The sequence below is a fragment of the Leishmania panamensis genome, assembly GCF_000755165.1.
Source record: "Leishmania panamensis strain MHOM/PA/94/PSC-1 chromosome 14 sequence".
Lineage (NCBI taxonomy): Eukaryota > Euglenozoa > Kinetoplastea > Trypanosomatida > Trypanosomatidae > Leishmania > Leishmania panamensis.
Window position 1 is genome coordinate 379168 of NC_025859.1, and position 19992 is coordinate 399159.

At 53.8% G+C, this 19992-nt stretch overlaps 6 protein-coding genes across 6 annotated transcripts, besides 1 other annotated feature; all 6 read right to left on the reverse strand.

Moving 5' to 3' along the window:
* Positions 1 to 2474: 2474 nt before the first annotated feature.
* Positions 2475 to 5576, reverse strand: LPMP_140980 (hypothetical protein; the record flags this gene model as incomplete). Its single annotated transcript, XM_010699027.1, has 1 exon — positions 2475 to 5576. The coding sequence occupies one exon, from the start codon at positions 5574 to 5576 to the stop codon at positions 2475 to 2477; it is 3102 nt and encodes a 1033-aa protein (XP_010697329.1).
* A 1391-nt stretch (positions 5577 to 6967) lies between these two features.
* LPMP_140990 (hypothetical protein) lies at positions 6968 to 7969 on the reverse strand (the record flags this gene model as incomplete). Its single annotated transcript, XM_010699028.1, has 1 exon — positions 6968 to 7969. One exon carries the CDS (start codon positions 7967 to 7969, stop codon positions 6968 to 6970), a length of 1002 nt encoding a protein of 333 aa, XP_010697330.1.
* Positions 7970 to 8754: 785 nt separating this feature from the next.
* LPMP_141000 (hypothetical protein) lies at positions 8755 to 10272 on the reverse strand (the record flags this gene model as incomplete). The annotated part of the gene is made up of 1 exon (XM_010699029.1): positions 8755 to 10272. The coding sequence occupies one exon, from the start codon at positions 10270 to 10272 to the stop codon at positions 8755 to 8757; it is 1518 nt and encodes a 505-aa protein (XP_010697331.1).
* A 2846-nt stretch (positions 10273 to 13118) lies between these two features.
* LPMP_141010 (hypothetical protein) lies at positions 13119 to 13661 on the reverse strand (the record flags this gene model as incomplete). The annotated part of the gene is made up of 1 exon (XM_010699030.1): positions 13119 to 13661. One exon carries the CDS (start codon positions 13659 to 13661, stop codon positions 13119 to 13121), a length of 543 nt encoding a protein of 180 aa, XP_010697332.1.
* Positions 13662 to 14345: 684 nt separating this feature from the next.
* LPMP_141020 (hypothetical protein) lies at positions 14346 to 14939 on the reverse strand (the record flags this gene model as incomplete). The annotated part of the gene is made up of 1 exon (XM_010699031.1): positions 14346 to 14939. One exon carries the CDS (start codon positions 14937 to 14939, stop codon positions 14346 to 14348), a length of 594 nt encoding a protein of 197 aa, XP_010697333.1.
* A 2101-nt stretch (positions 14940 to 17040) lies between these two features.
* Positions 17041 to 17850, reverse strand: LPMP_141030 (hypothetical protein; the record flags this gene model as incomplete). The annotated part of the gene is made up of 1 exon (XM_010699032.1): positions 17041 to 17850. One exon carries the CDS (start codon positions 17848 to 17850, stop codon positions 17041 to 17043), a length of 810 nt encoding a protein of 269 aa, XP_010697334.1.
* Positions 17851 to 18281: 431 nt separating this feature from the next.
* Positions 18282 to 18771: a repeat region.
* Positions 18772 to 19992: the final 1221 nt, after the last annotated feature.

Here is a 19992-nt window from a genome sequence, read left to right on the forward strand (position 1 = left end):
GGAGGAGGGGGACAGAAAAGAAGAGTGCAGAGGCAAACACCGAAGTCGTCTTGAAGGGAAGACGCAATCGGGGTGGCGCAGGGGACAGCGCAAAAGGCGTGTAAGTCGGTGTGGTGCCTTTTGCGTGATGGGCTTCTCACGCAGCCAGGCAGGGCGAGAGGGGGAAGAGGGGAGGGAAAGGCGAAGGGGTGATGCAGCGCTGCGCGTTGAAGGCAGTGGGGCAAGGGGAGGGGTAGCCTTGGATGGAAGTCGTCCTTTTGCACCCCATGACAACCTCCTACCTGTCCTATCGTCTCTCGCTCTCTCTCTGTTTCCCTTCCGCGTAGCCGGCGCACCTTCGCCTTCCGTGCCTCCCTCCCGCGCGGTGCTAGTCGCCTGCCTTGTGCACCGTTTCTTTAGTTGTTCTTTGGTCGATTTCCTTTGCTGTTCGCTGGCGTTGTGGCGCGCGCGTGCACACGCGCCTTCCTGCATTCTCCAGTAGCCAAAACAGATGGGGGTTGCCGTTACAAGTGGCGATACTGTTCTATTACGCCCTTCGTGGGAGCAAAAGAGAGCGACGCTCTGTCAGGGCATGCAGGGACGATACGGGCGCTGCATGAGGACAAGGAATAGCAGCTCGGACAGATACACGCACATGTACCCATGGGCCCAGAGAGAGGGGGAAACCCCCTCACACGAAAGAGACGTAAAAGAACGTTTGGGGGTGGCAGGGAGGACGAAGTGGGAGAAGACGCAAAAAAAAAAAAAGAATACGAATGTCTGCACGAAGCAGCAAGAGAAAGAGACGCTGACGGCTAGGCGGAGCGAGCAAAGCCAGCACCCATCCCCATCCTTGCACGTGATACGCTTTGCGCGTTTCGTTGTAGTGCCTCAGTAAGGCTCCACCTCTGGCAGGACGCACGATATCGGCGACTTCGTCACTGCCAAACCAGCCGACATCACCGTTGATGTTACTATGAGGCCGTAGCCACTGCCTGCGCCTTCTAGTGGCGCTGCCGCTGATGTCCGCGCAGAGGCTGGTGCAGTCTGCCCTGGTGTGATGGCTAGCGACCCAACCACAGTCATCGCCGACTCGGCGCGGCCCTTCAGGAGCGTCTTCAGGTAGTTCCAAACGTCAAAGTGCAACCCGCGACAGAGCATATCTTTTCACCAGAAGCACTCCTCGCTGCCGGGCACAGAGTCCATGTGCTTCACGTAGGCAGCGGATGCCGCTGATGCTGTTCCACAAGACGCTTCAGATGGCCAAGAATTCTCTTCACCAGCGACAAGGTGTGGCGACAGCCACACTCGAGGAGGTGGAGCGGGCCCACCACCGACAAGGCAGGGAATTTATGGGTGAGGCAGTTCGTGGTTGCCCAAGCCCCAGCAAAGTGCGGGTGCATCGATGGAGCGGCACCGTGGGTGCTACTGAAATTGCCATGGCCACGTCTAGTGTTTTCCTCGGACGTTCTCTGACTCGCCTCGTCTGCAGTGAAGTCCGTCACACTGCTGACGATGATGGTGTCCACGGACGCCTGCATGGACGTCGCCGTCAGATAGGTTAGCGCCCTGTGCAGGAGTGTGGTGGCCAGGTAAGCATGTTGCATACTCAAGTGCACTTGGCGCGAGTTAGGGGATGGCAGTGGTGCGCTGCAGAACATGCTTGGTGAAGAACAGTACCCACCTGAGCACGGCGTCGTAATGGAGTACGTCCGTCCTCTGTGGTTCACGAGGAGGCGGAGACTATGGGTGGGTGAATGGTGAGGGAGCGGCAGATATCCAGCTTCGGGGAAATAGAGAGAGAGGGAAACGGAAAACAGTAGTGCATACAATGGGGGGGGGGGAACTGGACTCGAGCTTCTTGTGAGTGAAGTGGGGGAGATGTACGTGGACGTTAGAGTGCTGGGGGGGGGGGGGGAGGCGGCTGTTTTGTGCTGCTGTTTCGGCTAGCGCAGGCGCTACAGTGTTGCTCCTTGACACAGGAGAGGGGACGCTCCTTGGCGCTGTAGTGGATTAGGAGGTGAGGAGAGAGTGGGGGAGAGAACAGAACAAAAGGACGTCAAACCCGCGCGCGCGTGTAGAGGCATGTACGTCGTCTACCCAGCGCCGTAGAATCAGGAAGCACAACATAGAGAGGGGATGTAAAGAGGGAGGGAGCGAGGGAAAGAGGGGTGGAGAGGATAGGATGGGGAATGGAGGGGGAGGGGGGAGAGAGGAGTTGCGCAAAGACCAATCAAAGGCACAAGAAAAGCAACTCGAGGCTTAGCCAGGGCCACTAAAACTGCAGCAGTTGCCAACGACTGCATCGATGTATGCGTGTGTGTGTGTGTGTGTGTGTGTGCAAGTAGCATCCCTATTTCCATAGGACTTGCACATGCTGACGTGCACGAGTACAGTTGCTTCCCCAACTCCTCCCCATTGCGTTGCACATTGTTTCGCTTAAATCTCCTTATCTTCTGCGCAATTTTGTAGCATTTCGCGTCTTTACAAGCCGCCTAGTCAACACCGAGCAGCTCGTCGAGGAAGGCCTCTGTGTTCAATACATGCTGGTGGGCACCGCCGCTCTCACCGATTGATGGCACAGCCTCACCACTGGGAAAGGTGGCCTCTCCAGCACTCACGTCAGGGTTGCCGATGAGCCGCAACTTCCGCCCTTCACCGCATAACGCCAGAAGGGCCGCCCGCTCGGCGGACGACAGGACGACACCCTTCACCTGCAGTGCTCGCCGCACGCTTGAGTACAACTTTGGTACGTGTACCGGCGGCACACGTCGTAGAACGGTGTGCAGCAGCAGAGACACATCACCGCTTGCAAGTGCCACACTAAGCGCGTCAGCCCAACTGCCCACCCAGCGATCGTTAATGATGCTGCGGATGACATGACGCTGCCGCGACCAATTCAGTGGTACCGCGGTACCAGGGACAGCGACTGCGCACTGCCCATCCGGCACCGGCATGGCAGGCGTGGAAGGAGACCTGTCTGCTGCGGCTATGAGTACCGCAGTGGCCACCTTCTCCGCGACCATGGCCGGTGACTGAAAAGATGTGGAAGACAAGGTGGCCACTGGAGAGGTCGCCGTGGCTGACGCCTGCAGCATCGCTAACAACAGCTTGTGCGTCATGCTCTCCGTCGGATCCACGGCATCGCCTACGCGGCACCGCCACATAGCCCACAAGTCCAAAACGGCTCTATTTTGTGATGGACAGCGGCGCAGGGCGTACGCAACCTGTGACACAACAAAGCCATCGAGGTAGACGTCTGGGGTCTCGTGAAAGCACGCCAGCGCCTCTGCCCAACGGCTGGCCGACGCGAGGAGAAAGAAAATGCGTCCAAGTGCGTGTCTCAGCGACAACGATGTCCGTGCAGACCCTGGCGGATGGGGGCCAATGCGCAACGGCTCCGACGTCGCCCCTGCAGTGACAGCGATGTCGGGTGGAGATGCATGTTCCACCTGGTGGTAGGAGTACTGCCGAGCAAAGTTCCACAGGGCCAGAGCACCCTGCCACGATGCACCAAATGGCCTGGCCACTTCGCACGCGACGAGGCCCTTGCTAAGTCGGTGAACAAACGGGAATGCGTCTACCGGCGTGGGTGTGGGCGTGAACAGGCGACAGCGAGAAGGGCCCTTCGCCTCGCTGATCAAGTCCTGGGTCTCTACACCCAAACTTTCCGTGTCCTTATTGTAGGGGAGACCATCACGAACGCCGTGGCTCAAGCAAAGCTGCAATGCTGTGATCCAGTCGCCTCGCGACGTGGCATTGTCGATGCGCCGCAGCAGTCGTTGAAGCGATACGCGAGCTGCGCGGTCCGGTGCAGTGGGCTGATCCAGACTAAAAGCCCGCGGCTCCGTTGGCGGCGGGTGTAGTGCTAGGCGCAGTGCTGCCCAGGTGCTACCAAGACCCTCACTCTCTACAATCCGCTCGTGCCACACGCGGAAGGCTTCCAACGCATTTCTACTGTCTGCTGGAACGGCAGGGCTGCAGTGGCTGCGAAGACGCTTTAAGTCATGCTCTGCGTCGCTGAATATTTTCCTCAGGTGCACGCGACTTAGTTCTTCTGCCCTTTCACCATCATCCCTTCCAACGTTGTTCGGCGTCGAGGAAGCGTCCCAGAGAGCGGATTTGACGGTCGTGCCCATCAACGCACACGTAGAGGACGACAACAAGAGTGAACGCACCGCATTTCTTCTCGAGGGCGGCGTGGGGGCACTGCGGAGGCTGTTTCTGCTGCTTTGCATTGGTTTACCCTCGCAGACCGCGGTGAGCACTTCTGTCCACATACGTTGCCACTCGTCGCATGTACAGTGCATGTCACGAAGCACCAGCAGTAGCAGCGCCACTGTCTCTGCCATTGTGCCCATATGATGTCCCGTTGGGGTCACAGAGCTCGCGAATACGCACTTGGTCAGCTGCTCCACTGCCCCCTCCAGGAAAGAGGCAAGACGTCGACGGTGGACCTGCGACGGACTCTTACTCGAGGCGGTGCACTCGTTGCAGCACCACAGCCACTGCCAGAGAAGACGCCACCACACACGCATAGGCGACGTAGGGTTCTCCTCGCACATCTGACCATTGCTGATAGCGCTCGCGGGAGTGGTGGCACGGCCACTCTCCATCTCGAAAAGAAGCAGCAAGTCGCGCGTGCGCATCGCATCGCGCTCCACAACGTGGGTGAAAAGGGCGAGCAATAGCACCAGCCTCGGAGACGTGACAGGGTGCATAGTGCGCCACCACGCCTGCCACGCAGCCGTGCCGTAGCCGCACCACAGCAGAAGCCAAACAGATGCCTCTTGCAGTGATACGAAGATCAAAGGAGCCTCCACGCACCCGTCAGTGTCCTCAGAAGCCGTCAGCGCACTGGATCTGCGGCGACACAAACCACTTGCTGACGAAGCTTCCCATGATGCTTGCACATGTTGGCTGGCGGCGGTGTCTTCTTGCTTGTGGCAGCAGAGTACCTCCAGCGCCTCGCGCCACGCCCCGGTGCCAATAAGCCGACACAGTCGCTGCTGCACTGGCGACATCGAAAAGTGCGGCTCACTCGCACCTGTGTGTAGCGGCGGTGAAGAACATGACGGTGCTGGACGCATACAAGCGTCGCCGTTCGCAGTCAGTGGAACATCAGCACCTGATGCGTTGACTGACGTGGCGGCCTCGATACGCTTGGTGCTCGACTCCCCACATGTCGTGGCGCCGTGAAATTGTCGTCGCCGGCGGTGGCTGATACAGCGCTGGACTCTCGATGCTCTCGACTTCACTGGTGCGGCAAACTGCGTCACAAGGTGTGCATCTACACGATGTGCACCACTGTGAGAGGTGGAAGGCATTGGACCTGAATTGTTTTCACTGCCAGTGCTCAAGTTACCCGCGGAAGCCGGTGGTGACAGCGGTGCGGCAGGTGGTGGTGAAGACGACACCCACCGTCTCGCGGTGCGCAGTGCCATGGTAACGACATCTTTCCTTTGTATGTCACTGAGCTGAGGAACGGCAAGCTTTGCGTGGGAAGACGTCAGAAGGCGTCGCTGCAACGGCAGCACGCTGCCAAGGCGTTCGGACGTTCTGCCATGGCGCAGGTAGGTTGCAATTGAGCTTCTCATGGCTCTACCTCACAGCAGGAAGAACTACCCATTCGATGGCGGGGCGGGGACCTACTCAAACAGGCACTGCTCGTGGGCATCTGTGTTCAGCAACCTTCCGTCGACTGTGTGTGTCGGTGACCCAGAAATGCTGAAAAGGGAAAGGGGGTGGTTACGCCCATGGTCACTCGGGGCATAGTCTTGTGAAGGCACCCCAAGCAGAGACGCAACCGTAAAGAGAGGAAGGAAAAGGAAAAGAAAGGAGCGAGAGAGAGAGAGAGAGACAGAGGCAGGTAGAAGAAAAGCGAAGGGTGTGGTGCGATTGAGCTAGTAACGCGAGCATGTTTTACCTGTGTGTGTGATTGTGTGTGTGTGATTGTGTGTGTGTGTGTGTGTGTGTGGGTGGTGCGTATGAGGCAGGAGGATTATGCAGCGGAAATGAATGTCCCATCGTCTCTTGTGCTCCAGCAGCCTTGGGAGAGGGGGTGTCTGCCCCCCCCCCTCCCCTCCCTCCCTCCCCCCTACACCACCCCACCCCGGATGAACAGCACAAATGTTTACAATGTATCAGTGAGCACACATACAAAGCACACACACACAGAGACGCAGCAGGGCTCCAAAGGAACTGTGGGTTTTTCATGGGCACACAGAAGCGTCAGCCGGTGCATGCACACAACTGACCCTCAGCCCGCACTTGCTCTCCGTCATGTTCATGCGTGTATATACATAATTTCTCCCCACCTTGCAAACTACGAGCGCGAGAGCGTTGACCCTTTTCGTTGTTTGTTTTCCTCTCTCTTGCTCATACCGCCGCAACGTTAAGCAGTACAGGCATGTGAGGATTGTTCCCATAGCGGACAGAGGAGGCGTGAGGGAGTGGAGAGAGGGACCGAGACACTTGACAGCGGCAGAAGAGAGTCCCCCCTCCACCCCCCACCCCTCCCACACACACAGGCACACAAAATGCCCACAGAGGCTAGAAGTACAAAAATTAACAACAAAGACAAAGAAAAATAAAGGCAATGGTACATGTGAAGGGAGACACACACCGGCACACACAGACAGGCAAGGGCATGGCGTATGCGCCTGCAAAGTAAGGGTGGGTGGAGCCTTAAAAACGGCGCGTGTGCGCGTGCCTGCGTGGTTGGGTGTGTGTGGACAAGGTCGGCGGTGAAGCTCAACGGAGAGGAAACATCGAGGAGAACCAAAACAACAACCGCAAAGACGAAAAGCAAAAAAAGAAGGAACATACACTCGCGCGCCCACCCACGACGTGGCGCTTCTCCTCCAGAGGTGAGAAGGGGCGGGAAAGGAGAGGAGGGGATTGGTTCCAATCAGTGTCACTCAAGAAAACACAATTCACCTGCAGAGATCTCGGCGTTGGCCAACTCTCACGGACTAATTGCCTTATCTTACCATGTCCCCTGCCCTCCCCCTCCTCTTACACTCACAGACTTGGTACCGTCATATCGCCTCTTTGACGACATCGACGACAGTGCTGCTTCCGCGCCGATCGTTTGGGTGAGGTTCACCTTGCGGTACGTTTTGAGGGACGGCAGGCTGTTCTCCGTCAAGTCTAGTCCGGCACCCTTGCGCGCCTCCGACGTTGCCAGCCCGGTCGACCACGGCGCGAGCACTGGCATGGACCACTTCGTGCGTGTGTGCCACGTGCGGAACGGGTGTCGGTTGTTGCGGATTGGCTCCTTGTCGTACGGGTCAGGGATCCACTCTACGTCGCCCCCGATGTGCAGGTGATCCGGTTTGCCAGCGCGGAAGGGGCCATAGGTCTTGCGCGGCTTCTTCTCCGGCTCCCCCTGAGGCATCCACTTGGGGTAGTCATGCTTCACAGGGCCGGTGCGGAAGTGCCAGATGCGGCCGCGGTTCGGCTTGTCGCTGTACGGGTCAGGAATGTGCTCGGCAGCGCCGCCGAGGTAGCCACAGGGACCGCCAGCCTTCATGACACCCGCCCGCGGTGACGGCCCGGTGGTATCGCCGTTGTCCTCCAGCATGTGCGGGTACTCGGAGAAAAGGCCGCGCTTCAGAGGGCAGTTTCGGGTAAACATGGCCGTCTGGCGAGGCAATTTGCTCGGCTTCACAGGTCGGCCAGGCTCCGTGTCGAGCGGCAGATACCCCATGCCGCCCATGTCTGTCCCTCGGCCCAGTGCAAAATCCATGCGGTCGCCGGCGCTGCGGTCATTGACATGGTGTGGTTCAATCGGCGCTGCGTACGGACCGCCACCCGAGTACTCATACTGAAACTGACCGCCAGCGCGGAGGTCATGGAAAGGGGCACTCTCGCGGGTGATATGATCCTCCTCGCAGTCGTAGAGGTGATGCCAGTTGGTCCAGTGCCGCCGGTTGTCCCAGTTCTTGGGACGGAGGTTATGAATGGTCTCCAGGCGACCCTCCGTCATGATGAAGCGTTTCGATTGTGTATTTCTAGGTGAAGAGCTGTGCGTGCGCGCGTCTTGAAGCGCCGACGGAAAAACTTGAGTTGACACCTGCGGCGCAGGGAGCGAGATGACTAGGCAGACTTCGGCAACACCGCACAGAAGATGGAGCAGTGACAAACAGCCTAAGAGCACGACAGCGGAAGGAAGTAATCCACCTACGTAACGGCGTATTGGTGCGTGTGGATATGCTGGTGATGATGTGGGATGACAAGGAAGGGGCGTCGACTCAGAGAGGTGCAAAGAGGGAGGAAGAGCAAGTGGGGGGAGGGAGGGAGAGGCGGAGAGTAGAGTAGACGAAGTGTGCATCAGAACACGAAGGGAGGAAGCACGAACGAGTACCGCACAAGGCAGGCATCAAACGCACCCCCCTTTCTTTTGTAAATCAGCACCGCTGAAGCGATGCGGCTCTCTCTTCGCGCCTCAGCGTCCAGGGCCGTACCCTCTCTCCGTGCACCGCGCATGTACGTAAATTGTGGCCGCTTCCTCGTTTCGTCCCTCCGTTTCAGGTGTTTATTTTTTGCTTTGGCTGCCAACGGTGTGAATCGAGAAGCTGCTCGAGACACCCGCGAAACACACAGAGAGAGAGAAAGGGGGTAAACTGTGAACCCATGGCAAAGGCGGAAGCATCCGCCAGGAGGAAGGTGCAGGGGCTTCCTCACTCAGCTCAGCGAGATGGAGAGGCGAGTCGCTTCGCCCACGCCTAGTAGTCAATTTTTTTTTTGCTCCTCTTCACCTCGCATCTGGTCTCACCGAAACCCCCTGCTCTCTTGTTGGAAGTGCCCCACCATTGGCTGACCTAAACCAAGTGCCGGGGCTGAGCGAGGTTCGCTAGATCCATGTGCGATACCCCGCATCGCCATCGCGTCAGCCGGCGCGGCAAGCGGGGTGTGCTCCTTCAGTGTGATGCCAAACTTCTTCTCAAACGCGAACTCCTCGAACTGGTAGATGTAGTCCTGGAAAACGTCGCCGATGACGCCATCGTGCAGGCAGAAGTACGGCATCTGTGCATCGTGCAGCGGGCGAGAGACGGACACGTACTCCGTCTGCCCGCTGATCATCTGCATGCGGCGATAGCGATCAAGCTCGATGCCAAAGTAGTCGAGCGTCTTTGTCGCCACCCGCGTCGCGTGTCGCTTTACGTCACGGTTCGACCAGTGCGCCATGCGGCGCTGATCAAACTTGCCATAGTACTCGATTGCGTGCGCGGTGCCAGAGCCGAAGATGCCCAGCACCTTCTCCCCCATGGACGCCAGTTGCGAGTCGCTTGGCGGCTTACCCGTGTACAGGCCGTTGTGCAGACACAACGCGGAGCACAGGGATGGCAGGCACTGGCTAAGAGCACGGTGCACCCAAATGGCCCTCATCTTGGGGAAGACGATGTTGACAGCGTCGGAGCTGAGGATGGCGAAGGGGCTGTACAGAAGCCAGTGCGGGTGGAGCAACACATTCTTTGTGCCGTACGTTTGCCGCTCCATCATATTGTCGATAGGATCGAACTCCCGTGTTACAGGTTCGGAAAAGTGTCCGCACTTCCAGTACCACTGAAGCAGCTCCATCACACGACGCACCTCAGTGTACACCGGTAGTTGATCCTCCTCCAGGCACTCAAGCAGGTACTCATCCAGTCCGTGAAGCAGGCCCCACGCGTACGACTGCGGCGTCATGAGATGCAGGGTAAGGTCGTCGTCGACTTGGTCTGCCTGCGGTACTCGGACGCAGAGAAAGTCCGGGTGCAGATACGAGAAGCCGCGGAACTTCTTGTGAAACGCGTCACGGCGCTCGATGTCAAGTAGGGAGGACGGGGACAAGGTGTCACACTGACGCGGGGTGAGAAACAGGCCTGAGCGGGTCAGCACGTGTGCAGCCATGTGACCATTCGAACGAGGCAGACCCATCACCACGATGGGGTCGTCCACTGCATCCTCCTTTGCGATTTCGTCACCATTCAACCGGTACACCTCCTCAACAGCGAGCCGTTGTGCCAAGGCGTTGGTTAGTCGGGAGCGCAGCAGCTGACTACCATGTTTTGTAGTGCCGGTCTTGTCCTGGCATGCACGGCACAGCTTTTTCCACCAATGCGCGTGAGGCAGGTCTGCCTCGGACGGCACCGCCACATTGGCTGTGGCGCACGCCTCCGTGACGACAGCGTCAAATTCAAAGCTCTCCCGCGCGGCGCGCGAGGTGAAGGTGTTGAGGAGGCGAGCGGGCCACGATCCGCCGCGGACCACGTCACGCACCCCCGACATTGACTTTAGCCCGATCATGGTTGCTGCAGCTTGATCAGCGGAAAGAGGTAGAAAGAGGAGTCAGGTATTAGCAGGATGGGAGGGCCTTTGTGTGCATGCGTATGACTGCGTGGCGCGCACTATACAGCAAATCGTAGCGACAGGGACACACACACACACAACAGAATGAGTGGTGGGTGCAATAGGGACAGCTTTTCAAGTCTTCTGCGCAGTGGCCGCCCCTCTTTCGCCGGTGCCGACGAGAAGTGTTGCCGCAGCATCGTCGATGCAGTCAAGCATTAAAAAAGGAAATGGAGAAAAGAGACACAGAAAAGGAATACAAAAAAGGAGAGGAGGACTGACTATGCACCCTTGGTGAACAAAGCGTGCATACGTAGACACATCCGCGCATGCACGGATGTGTGGAAGAGGTGGTGCCGGTTATAGGGAGAAGAAAGGCTAGCGTGATCCGCTCAGACTGCACACGTATGTTCCCACAAAGGCGCTCTGCTCTCCATCCCCTGCCCTCATATGGAAGCGTCTATCCCGATATGTAAGGGAGAGAACGCTGAGGGCTGAGGACTGCAGAAGAGCATCAAAAGAGACGAGGGGTGGAGGCTACAAATCGTTGCACTCCGTCCTATCCTGTTCCCTCCACCCTCCTCCGTGCCTCTTCGTCATACCCCCCCGCCCACCCCGGCAGCGACACACGCGCCACGAGACAGGGTCGATCGCTTCCACTGGCGAGCCAAGACGGCATCGCGTGCACAAGTGCCTCGCTTACCCTCTTATTTACTTCTCCTCCTTTGTCATTGCTGCTGCTACTGTTTTTCTTGGCGGTGAGCCTAGACACGCCGAAGAACAAACAGCCAAAACAGCTCATTGCTGTGTGGCCTTCTTGTGCACAAACCTCTGAACCAGACAGATACCGAAGGACAGAAAAGTGAAGAGGAGGATGCAAAGGGGGAGGTAGGTGCAACCTCTCTCCCTTTCTTCTTCCTTCTTGGCTTCCATCCTCTACGCCTCTGCACTTTTTGATTTGAAGTCCCAAACACTGCAGTCATGGTAGCATACCAACAGGCACCAAAGGTAGAACGCAGGGGGCAACAAGCTTCAGTGATAACACACAGGGCAGAGATGGTGAGAGAGGGCGAGCGTGTACAATAGGCAATCCTGACGTCAAAGGCTGAGCTACCATCAGAAAAAAAAACGCGTCTAGACTCTCACCAGAGTCACCAGTACAGGGTGCCTCAGAACGAAGAAGAATTTCTTTATTGTCTGTCCACGTGCTGCCCTTCTCCCGACATCCTACGCCGCACGTGCACATGTAGGGTACCCGCACGATCACAAGGAGAAGAGGAGGAGGACAGTATAGGACGGCGCACCGATAGAACACCAACGAAAATACCCGAAGAGCAAGCCGCGTGTTTTCCTTTTTTCCTTCCACAGAGAAAAGGCTAGACGGAAAAGGAAAAAGGGGATGAAGAGAAACAAACAAACACAAAAGAAGGTGAGGTGTGCGGGGGGTGGGGGCAATGCAGAAAAACAAAAGGAAAGAGGTGTTGAGGAAGAGAGCAGCAGCAGCAGCAGCAGCAGCAGGCACACACACACACAAACGGATGGGGTGATCATATAAAGTGGAAAGCCGAGGGCAGAGGGATAAGAAGACCTGTGCAAGCTAACAGCCATTACCATGACACATACCCGCGGGTCACCAAAGAGAATCACACAAGAAAGCGAGAAGAGTAGAGAGACAGGTCCGTTTCTTCCTTTGAAGAGCGGAGAGTTGAGGAGCCAGGGTGATCGAGTCAGCATGGCTCAATGCAACCAGTCATTTTTTGTCTTGTGGTTATGCATGTGTACGGATGAGAGTTGTCTTTTCTACCGCCCTTTTCTTGCCTTTCTCACACCTACTCGTTTTTTTTTTGTTGTTGTTTCGTACCTGCGCCTGTCTCCGTCCTCCAGAACAGCCAGTCCCCCCAAAAAGGAGGAATGCAGCAGCGACTGGGGTCGCACAGCGACCACAGATCTGCGGTAGCGGACGCTCGCTTTCCATTTACTTTTTTTTTTGCTCTTTCCGCAGTGGTGTTCTTTTCTGTTTCGCCCACAGCCCATCTACTTTGTGTGTGTGTGTTATTACTTCGCACTTAAGAGTTCCTTTAGAACTACATGTAGCGACAGAAGCGAAGCAAACGACTTGACGAAGGGGAGGGAAGAAGAAGACGACACCGAACACGAGGGGGGGGGGTTGATGTGCGTGTAGAGAAAAAAGTGACCACTGCCCGTGGCTTTCGATATGTCGTCGCTCCTGTGCACTTTTGCTGCCGTGCTTGTTGAGGGGAGGTTCTCTCATATGCACACGGTAACAATTAGCCTTTTTTTAATCTCGTGAGGTGCACGCAGTGTTCAAGTATGGCTGTGCTTCTGCTTTGCGTATCCAGGCCACTTCCGCTTATTTTTTTTTCTGCGAGCTTATGGGAGTCTGCGAGTGATTCGAAACTTAAACAAGAGAACGCCCTCGTCTCTACAAACTTTTTTTTTGCCTTTCGTTCCGCTTTACGAGTAGCACAGTCGCACTATGCACAGCTGCATGAATGCCAATTTTCTGCACCTGCAATGGGCGTCGGACTCACACACAGATATCGATGCAGACCTATTTGAGAGCAGAGGACAGCAGCAGTGCAAAAACAAAAAAAAGTCAGCACTGCGCGCAGTCCACTACACTACTTGCGTGTTCCGAAAAGGCAAAAAAGAAAAAGACGCTGAGAGACGGAAACCCTCTGGTTTCTTTCAGTTAGGATTCCCACTGGGTCGATGCCAGATTGTGGAGGGTTGCCCACGAAGTTCAGATCCTTTCGCTACAAATAACACATCCATCTTGACCACTATTGCGAGAACCGCGCCGACTCCCAGAAGGATGAGGCAACTGTCTGTGTGTACTGACGCTGCAGCGAAAAGAGCGTCGCCAAAGTCAGCGCGGAGCCTAGCACAAGCACCAACATTGTTGGACCGCGTGTGTCATCATAGCGCATTGGCTCACGCATGTAGATCTTGTTGGCGCGATCGCGGAAGATAAACAGCGAGTACACCATGAATACAATTGAGACTGGGAGCAACACCAGTCCAGCTAGCTCCGCACCGTTGTTAGTGGAGTCACCGAAGTTCAGCAGGGTCAGAGACATCAAGCCCACCATCACAGAAATCGACAGCCATTTCAGGAACGTGCGCTCATTTGCGAAGAAGGTCTTAGGATCGATTTTCTGGGGTACGCAAATGCGCTTGTCATTCACCGAGCCGGTGAGGTTGCGACCGCCTGGGCCCTGCAGGCTCTCGTACTTGTCATCCCCCTCGTCTTGACCCTCTGCCCACGGCTTCAGAGAGCCATCGACGCAGCAGAGGTAGGAAAGACCGCGGTTTGTAGTGTCCATGGTGCAGCACGTCGACAAAAAGGAAAAATAGGAAATACAAGAAGAAAAAGGTACTAGGGAACTTATATGTATATGTGTGTACACAATTAGCCTATACGCAAAAAGTGGTAGAAAAAATAGCAGTGTAGGGGAGCTACGTGAGCATGAGACATTGTTTGTAAGCAAGTACGACGCAACATCGCATTCCGGAAAAGGTGAAGAAGAGAGCCAGAAAAGATACTGGAAAGGGTTAAAAAAAGGCAGCAGCCGATAAAATTGTGTCACTTGCTGTTGCACTAACTTTGCTTCACAACCACCAACTGGCAGGCGATAGGACATACGGGATTAAGTGCAGTCATCACTTAAGCCTAGCGTTTACCGTGATAGTCAAACACTGCATGCTGCTCAGAGCAATGCAGTGGTGCTTCATTCTCTTCCTTCACTTTTCTTGCAATTCATACAATACAGAGGGGCATCGGCGCGCACACAAAAAGGGGTACACACAACGACACGAGAGTTGAGCCGCAGGTAGAGCAGTAGACACAAATAGACACCGTATCGACAGCACAAAGCGGTGAGCTCTACGAAAAACAGTAGAAGAATAGCAGCAGCGTCGTTCAGGTTCAAAGCAGTAACGCAGCTGCTACCATTGTTAGCCTTGTTGAGAAACAGCAGCTATCTCAGTTTCCTTGAATTAGTGAAAGGCTAGTCACCATTGTCCGTACTCGGGGTCAGTACAGATTGCGTAGGGTTATGCGCCGCTAGGTAGTTTGTAGTGAACACACAGACTGTGACGATGAGACGCCACAACATGGTCCAGGCCAGGTATCGCTGCAGCGGTAGCTGCCAATACAAAGCATTCTCAAAGTTGTTCACACCAAGGCTGATAAGGTGTAGTAGCACAACTACAAGCGTTCCGGGAAAAAGGAGAGAGTACAAAAGAAACGGTACAAGTTTTCTATTTCCCTGGCTGCCACAGACCACTGACAGAGGCCACGGCAAAGAACGCAATACAGATATCTTAATTGGTGGGCTTTGACCCAGTGCAATAGCACGCGTAATTTGGGTGCTGCTAGAGAATGTCATGCCAGCTGTGAAGAGTGTAAAGGTAAAGACATTCGCCCATAGATTCCCTGTAACCAGGACTGCTGGCGCGCTACTGTTTTCCACAGTTGACTTCTCTATAAAGTAGTTTGTGAGCAGCACTAGCGAAGACACCACACTAAAAGATACAGCGAACGTCGGCCGCAAAAGCACCTGTAAAAAAGAATCTGTTTCTGGAAGAAGATGAAACGCCATGATTCTTTTAAGCGATGTTTAGCTGTCAATTGGTATATAGAGCAAACAGTGTGCAGTTTTGATGAATGGCAGGTGTTTATGTGTTTGCGATTACTGATAACACAGACTTCAACGGCTGTAACGCAGCACTGGCACCAAGAACAAGGTAAAAAGCTTTTTCTCCTAAATGAATATGCGTGTACACCAGAGTACAGACACAGGAGAAGGATAGTAGAGGGGGAAAGAGATTACACAAAAGTGAAGTATAATGCCTACAACATGCAAAGAGTATTTTTGACCACTTTTGTGATGATTAGAGTACTACGTGGAATGCTCTTAGTGTTTTCAAAGTGTGACTACAAATCGTGCTAGTTTATTCGCGTTCACACGCATAAACATACGCATTCATCTCTCGATTTGATTCTGGCGCCTTTCCCCCGTTGTCTTGTTGGCAGAAATGTGAAGAGTGGCTGAGAAAAGCTGCTTTGTATACCACAAGTAGGAAAAGCTCGCAATTTAAGGGGTTAGTAATCGCTTCGTCAGTCAACCATCAACCTCCTCAAATATATAAGTGACTTCCTATTTCGCTGCTACGATATATATATACCTTATTCTCTAAGACCCAGGTACACTAGGAATAAAAAACACCTCTGTTCTGAAAAGGAAGAAAAGAAAGCAGCGAAAAAAACCATTTCTTTGCCATGAAGCGCCTTGCCTATTGTAACAACAAGGGCAAAGGTGCAGGCCGTGCACCCAATGAGCTGCCTCACTTTTCATACAGAGCCCCCATAAAGCGTTGTTATGCAACTGCCGTACGCAACGTTTGCAGCAATACAGTCAGCATCGTGTCCACAAGGGTTACACGGACCGTCAAGCGAATCTGTGACCTTTAATTTATATTTATATTCAATCAAAGTGCTTCCTCAAATAAATGTACAGAATCCAAAGGAGCTCATCAACACTGGTGTCACGAGCTATGAAAAGCAAACTCACACTATTGTACAGTTTTCTCCATCCTATATTCGGTGCGCCTCTATGATGAAAGCAGAAGCTCGGCAAGTACTACGCGACACGGAGTTGATGCTTACATGAGCACCTGATTCCGTACCTGCTGCGTAAAAACAAGGTGCAGATGGTTGAAAATGTGTTGCGGTTCACGTCGCTGAGCGGACAGTGGTACAGAGAATGCACACACAGCGTTCTTTTTCTTTTTTTTTTCATCGCAGCATCGCTTGATATGTGACAAACAAGTTCGAAAAGTCTCTCACATGTTCCAGATTTGCGTTGCACATATTTGTTTCAAGATACCCAATGTGATTGTAGAAGGGTATAAATACGCCTGCTGCATTAACACCGATGTTGAGAACATGTATTTGGCTCGCACTTTCCATACTGAGTCCCACTTTCTCGAAGGTGCCGCCATCGTCGGCTACTACTGTGTAAGGAAGTCAACCTTTACATTTTCAGTTCATTTCTCTTCGGTAAGACAAACCATCTTAAATGTGTTCATTTCTTTGTTCTGCACACTGCTGCAGGTAAGAGTCGTCATAATCGCAGCACAGCAAGCACGGATTCTGTTGTGCGCCTCGAAATGGCGAGTCATACAAGTCTGCTAGCAGTAAGCATTCCACAGTTTCTTGATATTAGCAACACACTGTGTTATACAGTAGGTCTCCTTTCACAGACACAAAATGAGAACCAGCTGCGAATTCTGCTGTGGCAGCAGCAAAGCGCCCATGACACGACACAAAAAACTCACAGTGTATCATTTTGTTATATTCATTTTAGGTTGGCTAAATAGAAAAAGAAAGACAAGGCAGCTGATTTTCCCACTCCAATCAACACGAATGATAAGGGTCGGAGAGCCGAGTTTTCGATTGCAAACAAAAAACACCCCTTTTAGGGGAAGTGCGAAAGTGGTACAAACAGCTGCGAACTACGAAGTCCTTCAAGAGCAGAGCAAAATACAACAGTGAATAATACCCAGCTACACGAATAGTGGTTTTCCTTTCTTGGAAGTACAACCTCAACTGATTTTTGCCTGTATGAAGACATGGACATCTTTGCGTCGTGTATACAAAACGATCAGAGTAACAGAGATCCTCTGTATTTCTTTCAGATGTTAGAAAAAGGCTCCAACTACAGCTTTGGTCAATGATCGAGTGTCAGCAGCGTTTCGTGAAACGTCGCCAAGCAAAGAAGTGGTGGCTACTCCATAGAGAAGCCCCACCTGCGCTCGCTTGTAGTACCACCTCAAATTGAGTGTCGAATGGTCAGCATATGGACCTGATGAAAGTGCAATACCATGAAGAAAGTTTCTCAAGAAAGATGAAGCTGATGATGCACCGTTCATGCCTCGCTCTCCATATTGAAGATGGGATGCCATCGCCTTCGATTGAAGAATTCGTCGTGCCGGCTCAAGCAACTCTCCAAGTGTGGCAGTGCGCTCCATGTAATAGACTGTGGTATCGACAAATTCCGCCAAGTTGATCACAGTGTACGGTAGATTAGAGGGAAGGTATTCGAGGGCTACTGCACTTGGCCAGTGTTGTGCCAAAGGTAACAGGAACTCCACTTTTGACAAAATGGCTCTCTCTGCAATGTTTTTCTCCGTGGGGAGTAGTAGTCTGTTTTCAACAAAGGCATCCAGATTTGAGTCTATGCTCTTGATGATGGCCTCCTTGTTGAAAGCTGTCTCCAACTCATGCTGCACACACGAGTTTGAAGACTTCACTATGTGCTCGACAAGGGCAATCGGGAAGCCCCTGTTGAAAATATGAGACAATGCTCGATCGCCAACTTCCCCTCCGATGGATTTAAGAGAAGCAGCGAGGGTGGCATTCGTGAAACCAGTTGTGCGGACATGCTTCGTCGCTTCTGACAAAATCTTCGTACGAAGCTCAAAATGAGTCGGGCTGAGTGCCGCACACATTATGCACTGACAGCACTACAATTGTAGCGTTTGTAGAAGCAGAAATACCATTAGTAACGTGCTCAATTGAGAGGGAGGGTAAGCAGAGGTGTTGAAAAAAAAAAAGAAGCAGCCATGAAAGCTTTGTTCCACGCTTGCGTACATCACTGCCATTTTTGTCCCTCTGTCAAGTGTGCGATTCCGTGAGCGGTACCAGCTGCTGCATTGAAATTCTATCGTAAGGAAGCCTTTGTAGTTGTCTGCTTCCAAGCAGAAGTGCCGTGGATTGGAAATCTAGGCCCATTTATCTCTCGTCTCAGTCTACGCGACCACAAGCCAAGCTTTCTCAATTAATCACTCGAGCTGAACCCGACGACCGCGTACCTTAAGTGGTACGAAAGGGCGGTGGAGATTCTCTATTCATGGCACCCTGTGATGGTGGAGCGGGGTAAAACACCACTCTACCTCACCCATCACGGACCTCACCGACTCATACGAAGCAGCCGTGCACACGCGCGTCGCTGCAACACCTACCCAGTCGGCTGCGCGCGGCCACTACCTCAAACTCGGCCTGCCCAGCCGTTCCTCATGTCAGCTCGCAGCTATTTCCACTGCTGACCGTCGGGTGGAGCATTTCCCGCAGTGGCTCAGGCTCCTCCCAAATAGGCAACGGGGCCAGGGCGACGTGAGTTCGAACCAAGTTGACGCTTCACCCGCCTCATGGTAGCGCAAGCGTTTTCACGGTCGCAGATATCTCCGACGCCACGCCGTCCAGGATCTTACACCGCCACCTATGTCGACGGGGAATCGCTCTGACTTCCCTGCGTCGTTGCTGCTTGACCCTGTTTCCGCCAGAAATGGTTCTGCATTGGCGGGGGGGGGGGGGGGGGGCTGCTTGCCTCGCCCGTGCGCGGCGGTGGCGCCGGGCATTCGATGCAACGCCGAGGTCCCGCACATCAAAATAGGGTGTGTGTGGGGGCCTAGGAAAGATGGCAGCGGCGCCGTTCCCCAAGGGAAAAAAGCACGAGGATTCTGAGTCAGGGGGATGGATGAATGTTACACACGCAATCGCCGCAGTTCGGAACACCAGCTTACACAGAGCTTTAGACTGCCCTAAAGGTCTGCAGAGAAAGGGCACAAGAGAGGAGCCTGGTGGGGAGGGTGGCGGGGAGACTTGAACAAGAAGCCCGGAGCGAGTTGCTTGCACGGAAAAGAATCATCAAAAGTGTCTTTGAGCTGGCGCAGGGGAGGGGGGAGGGCGAGGCCTCTTGAGAGATTAGGCCTAGCGTGATGTCTTCCAAAAAAAAAAAAGGAATCATGCAAGTCACGTGGGCACAGCAAGCGCGCCTAAAGACTGCGGTAGGCGCGTGGGGAAGGAAAGACAATCACTGCTTTTGACGACCGCGTAGGGGTTACGCCAGTGAAATCTACTACTGTGATTTGCACGGCTGCTATTTTAACTTAGCGTCTATCCCTTCAACCAATACAGCTGTATACAAGAGTGGTGCTGACTGAACGTGGCAATGTTCTGTTTTCTTTTTATCTCTCTCCCCAGCAATCGTGACGATCATGTGTTGCGAAAATGAGGCCAGGGAGGCGAGCCGAAGTGCGTTTGTGCCTGGCGTGTCTGCGGCAGGCTGACCTGTATGCTGGTGGGCTGGTGTGACGAAAGACGAGAAAACAAAAATTGCCCACGACATTCAGAACTTGAAGGATTCTGAGAGAAACACTGTTATATGGGGGTGTTTCACTATGCATGAAGACTTATTTTCGCCAGTCTCTCGATATATCTCACAAAGTGGCCTCTCGCAACCCAACAAAGGGTGACTGTGAGCGCGTGGAAAAGAAGGTGTAGTCTAGTTTCATTCCAATCCAGAGACAAAGCTTAGCGATTTGAATTTTGAGTTCATAATGAGGCTCTTCACGTTTACCCTTTTTCCTCACTAGCATACTTTTGTTGTAGCGCACCTGAGTTTTATTCTTGACGTGAAAGGTGGTCGGCAACTGGTGTAGAAGTCACGTGCTGGTACGGAGGTGCCGCTTTCTCAATCTCAGAAGCATGCCCTTTCTACGCGCTTCAAAGTTCTTTGCTCTCTCTCTCTCTCTCGGGGCTCATTTGCACTTGCATCTTGTGCCTTTTACTTTTCACTTGTAGTGGGTAGT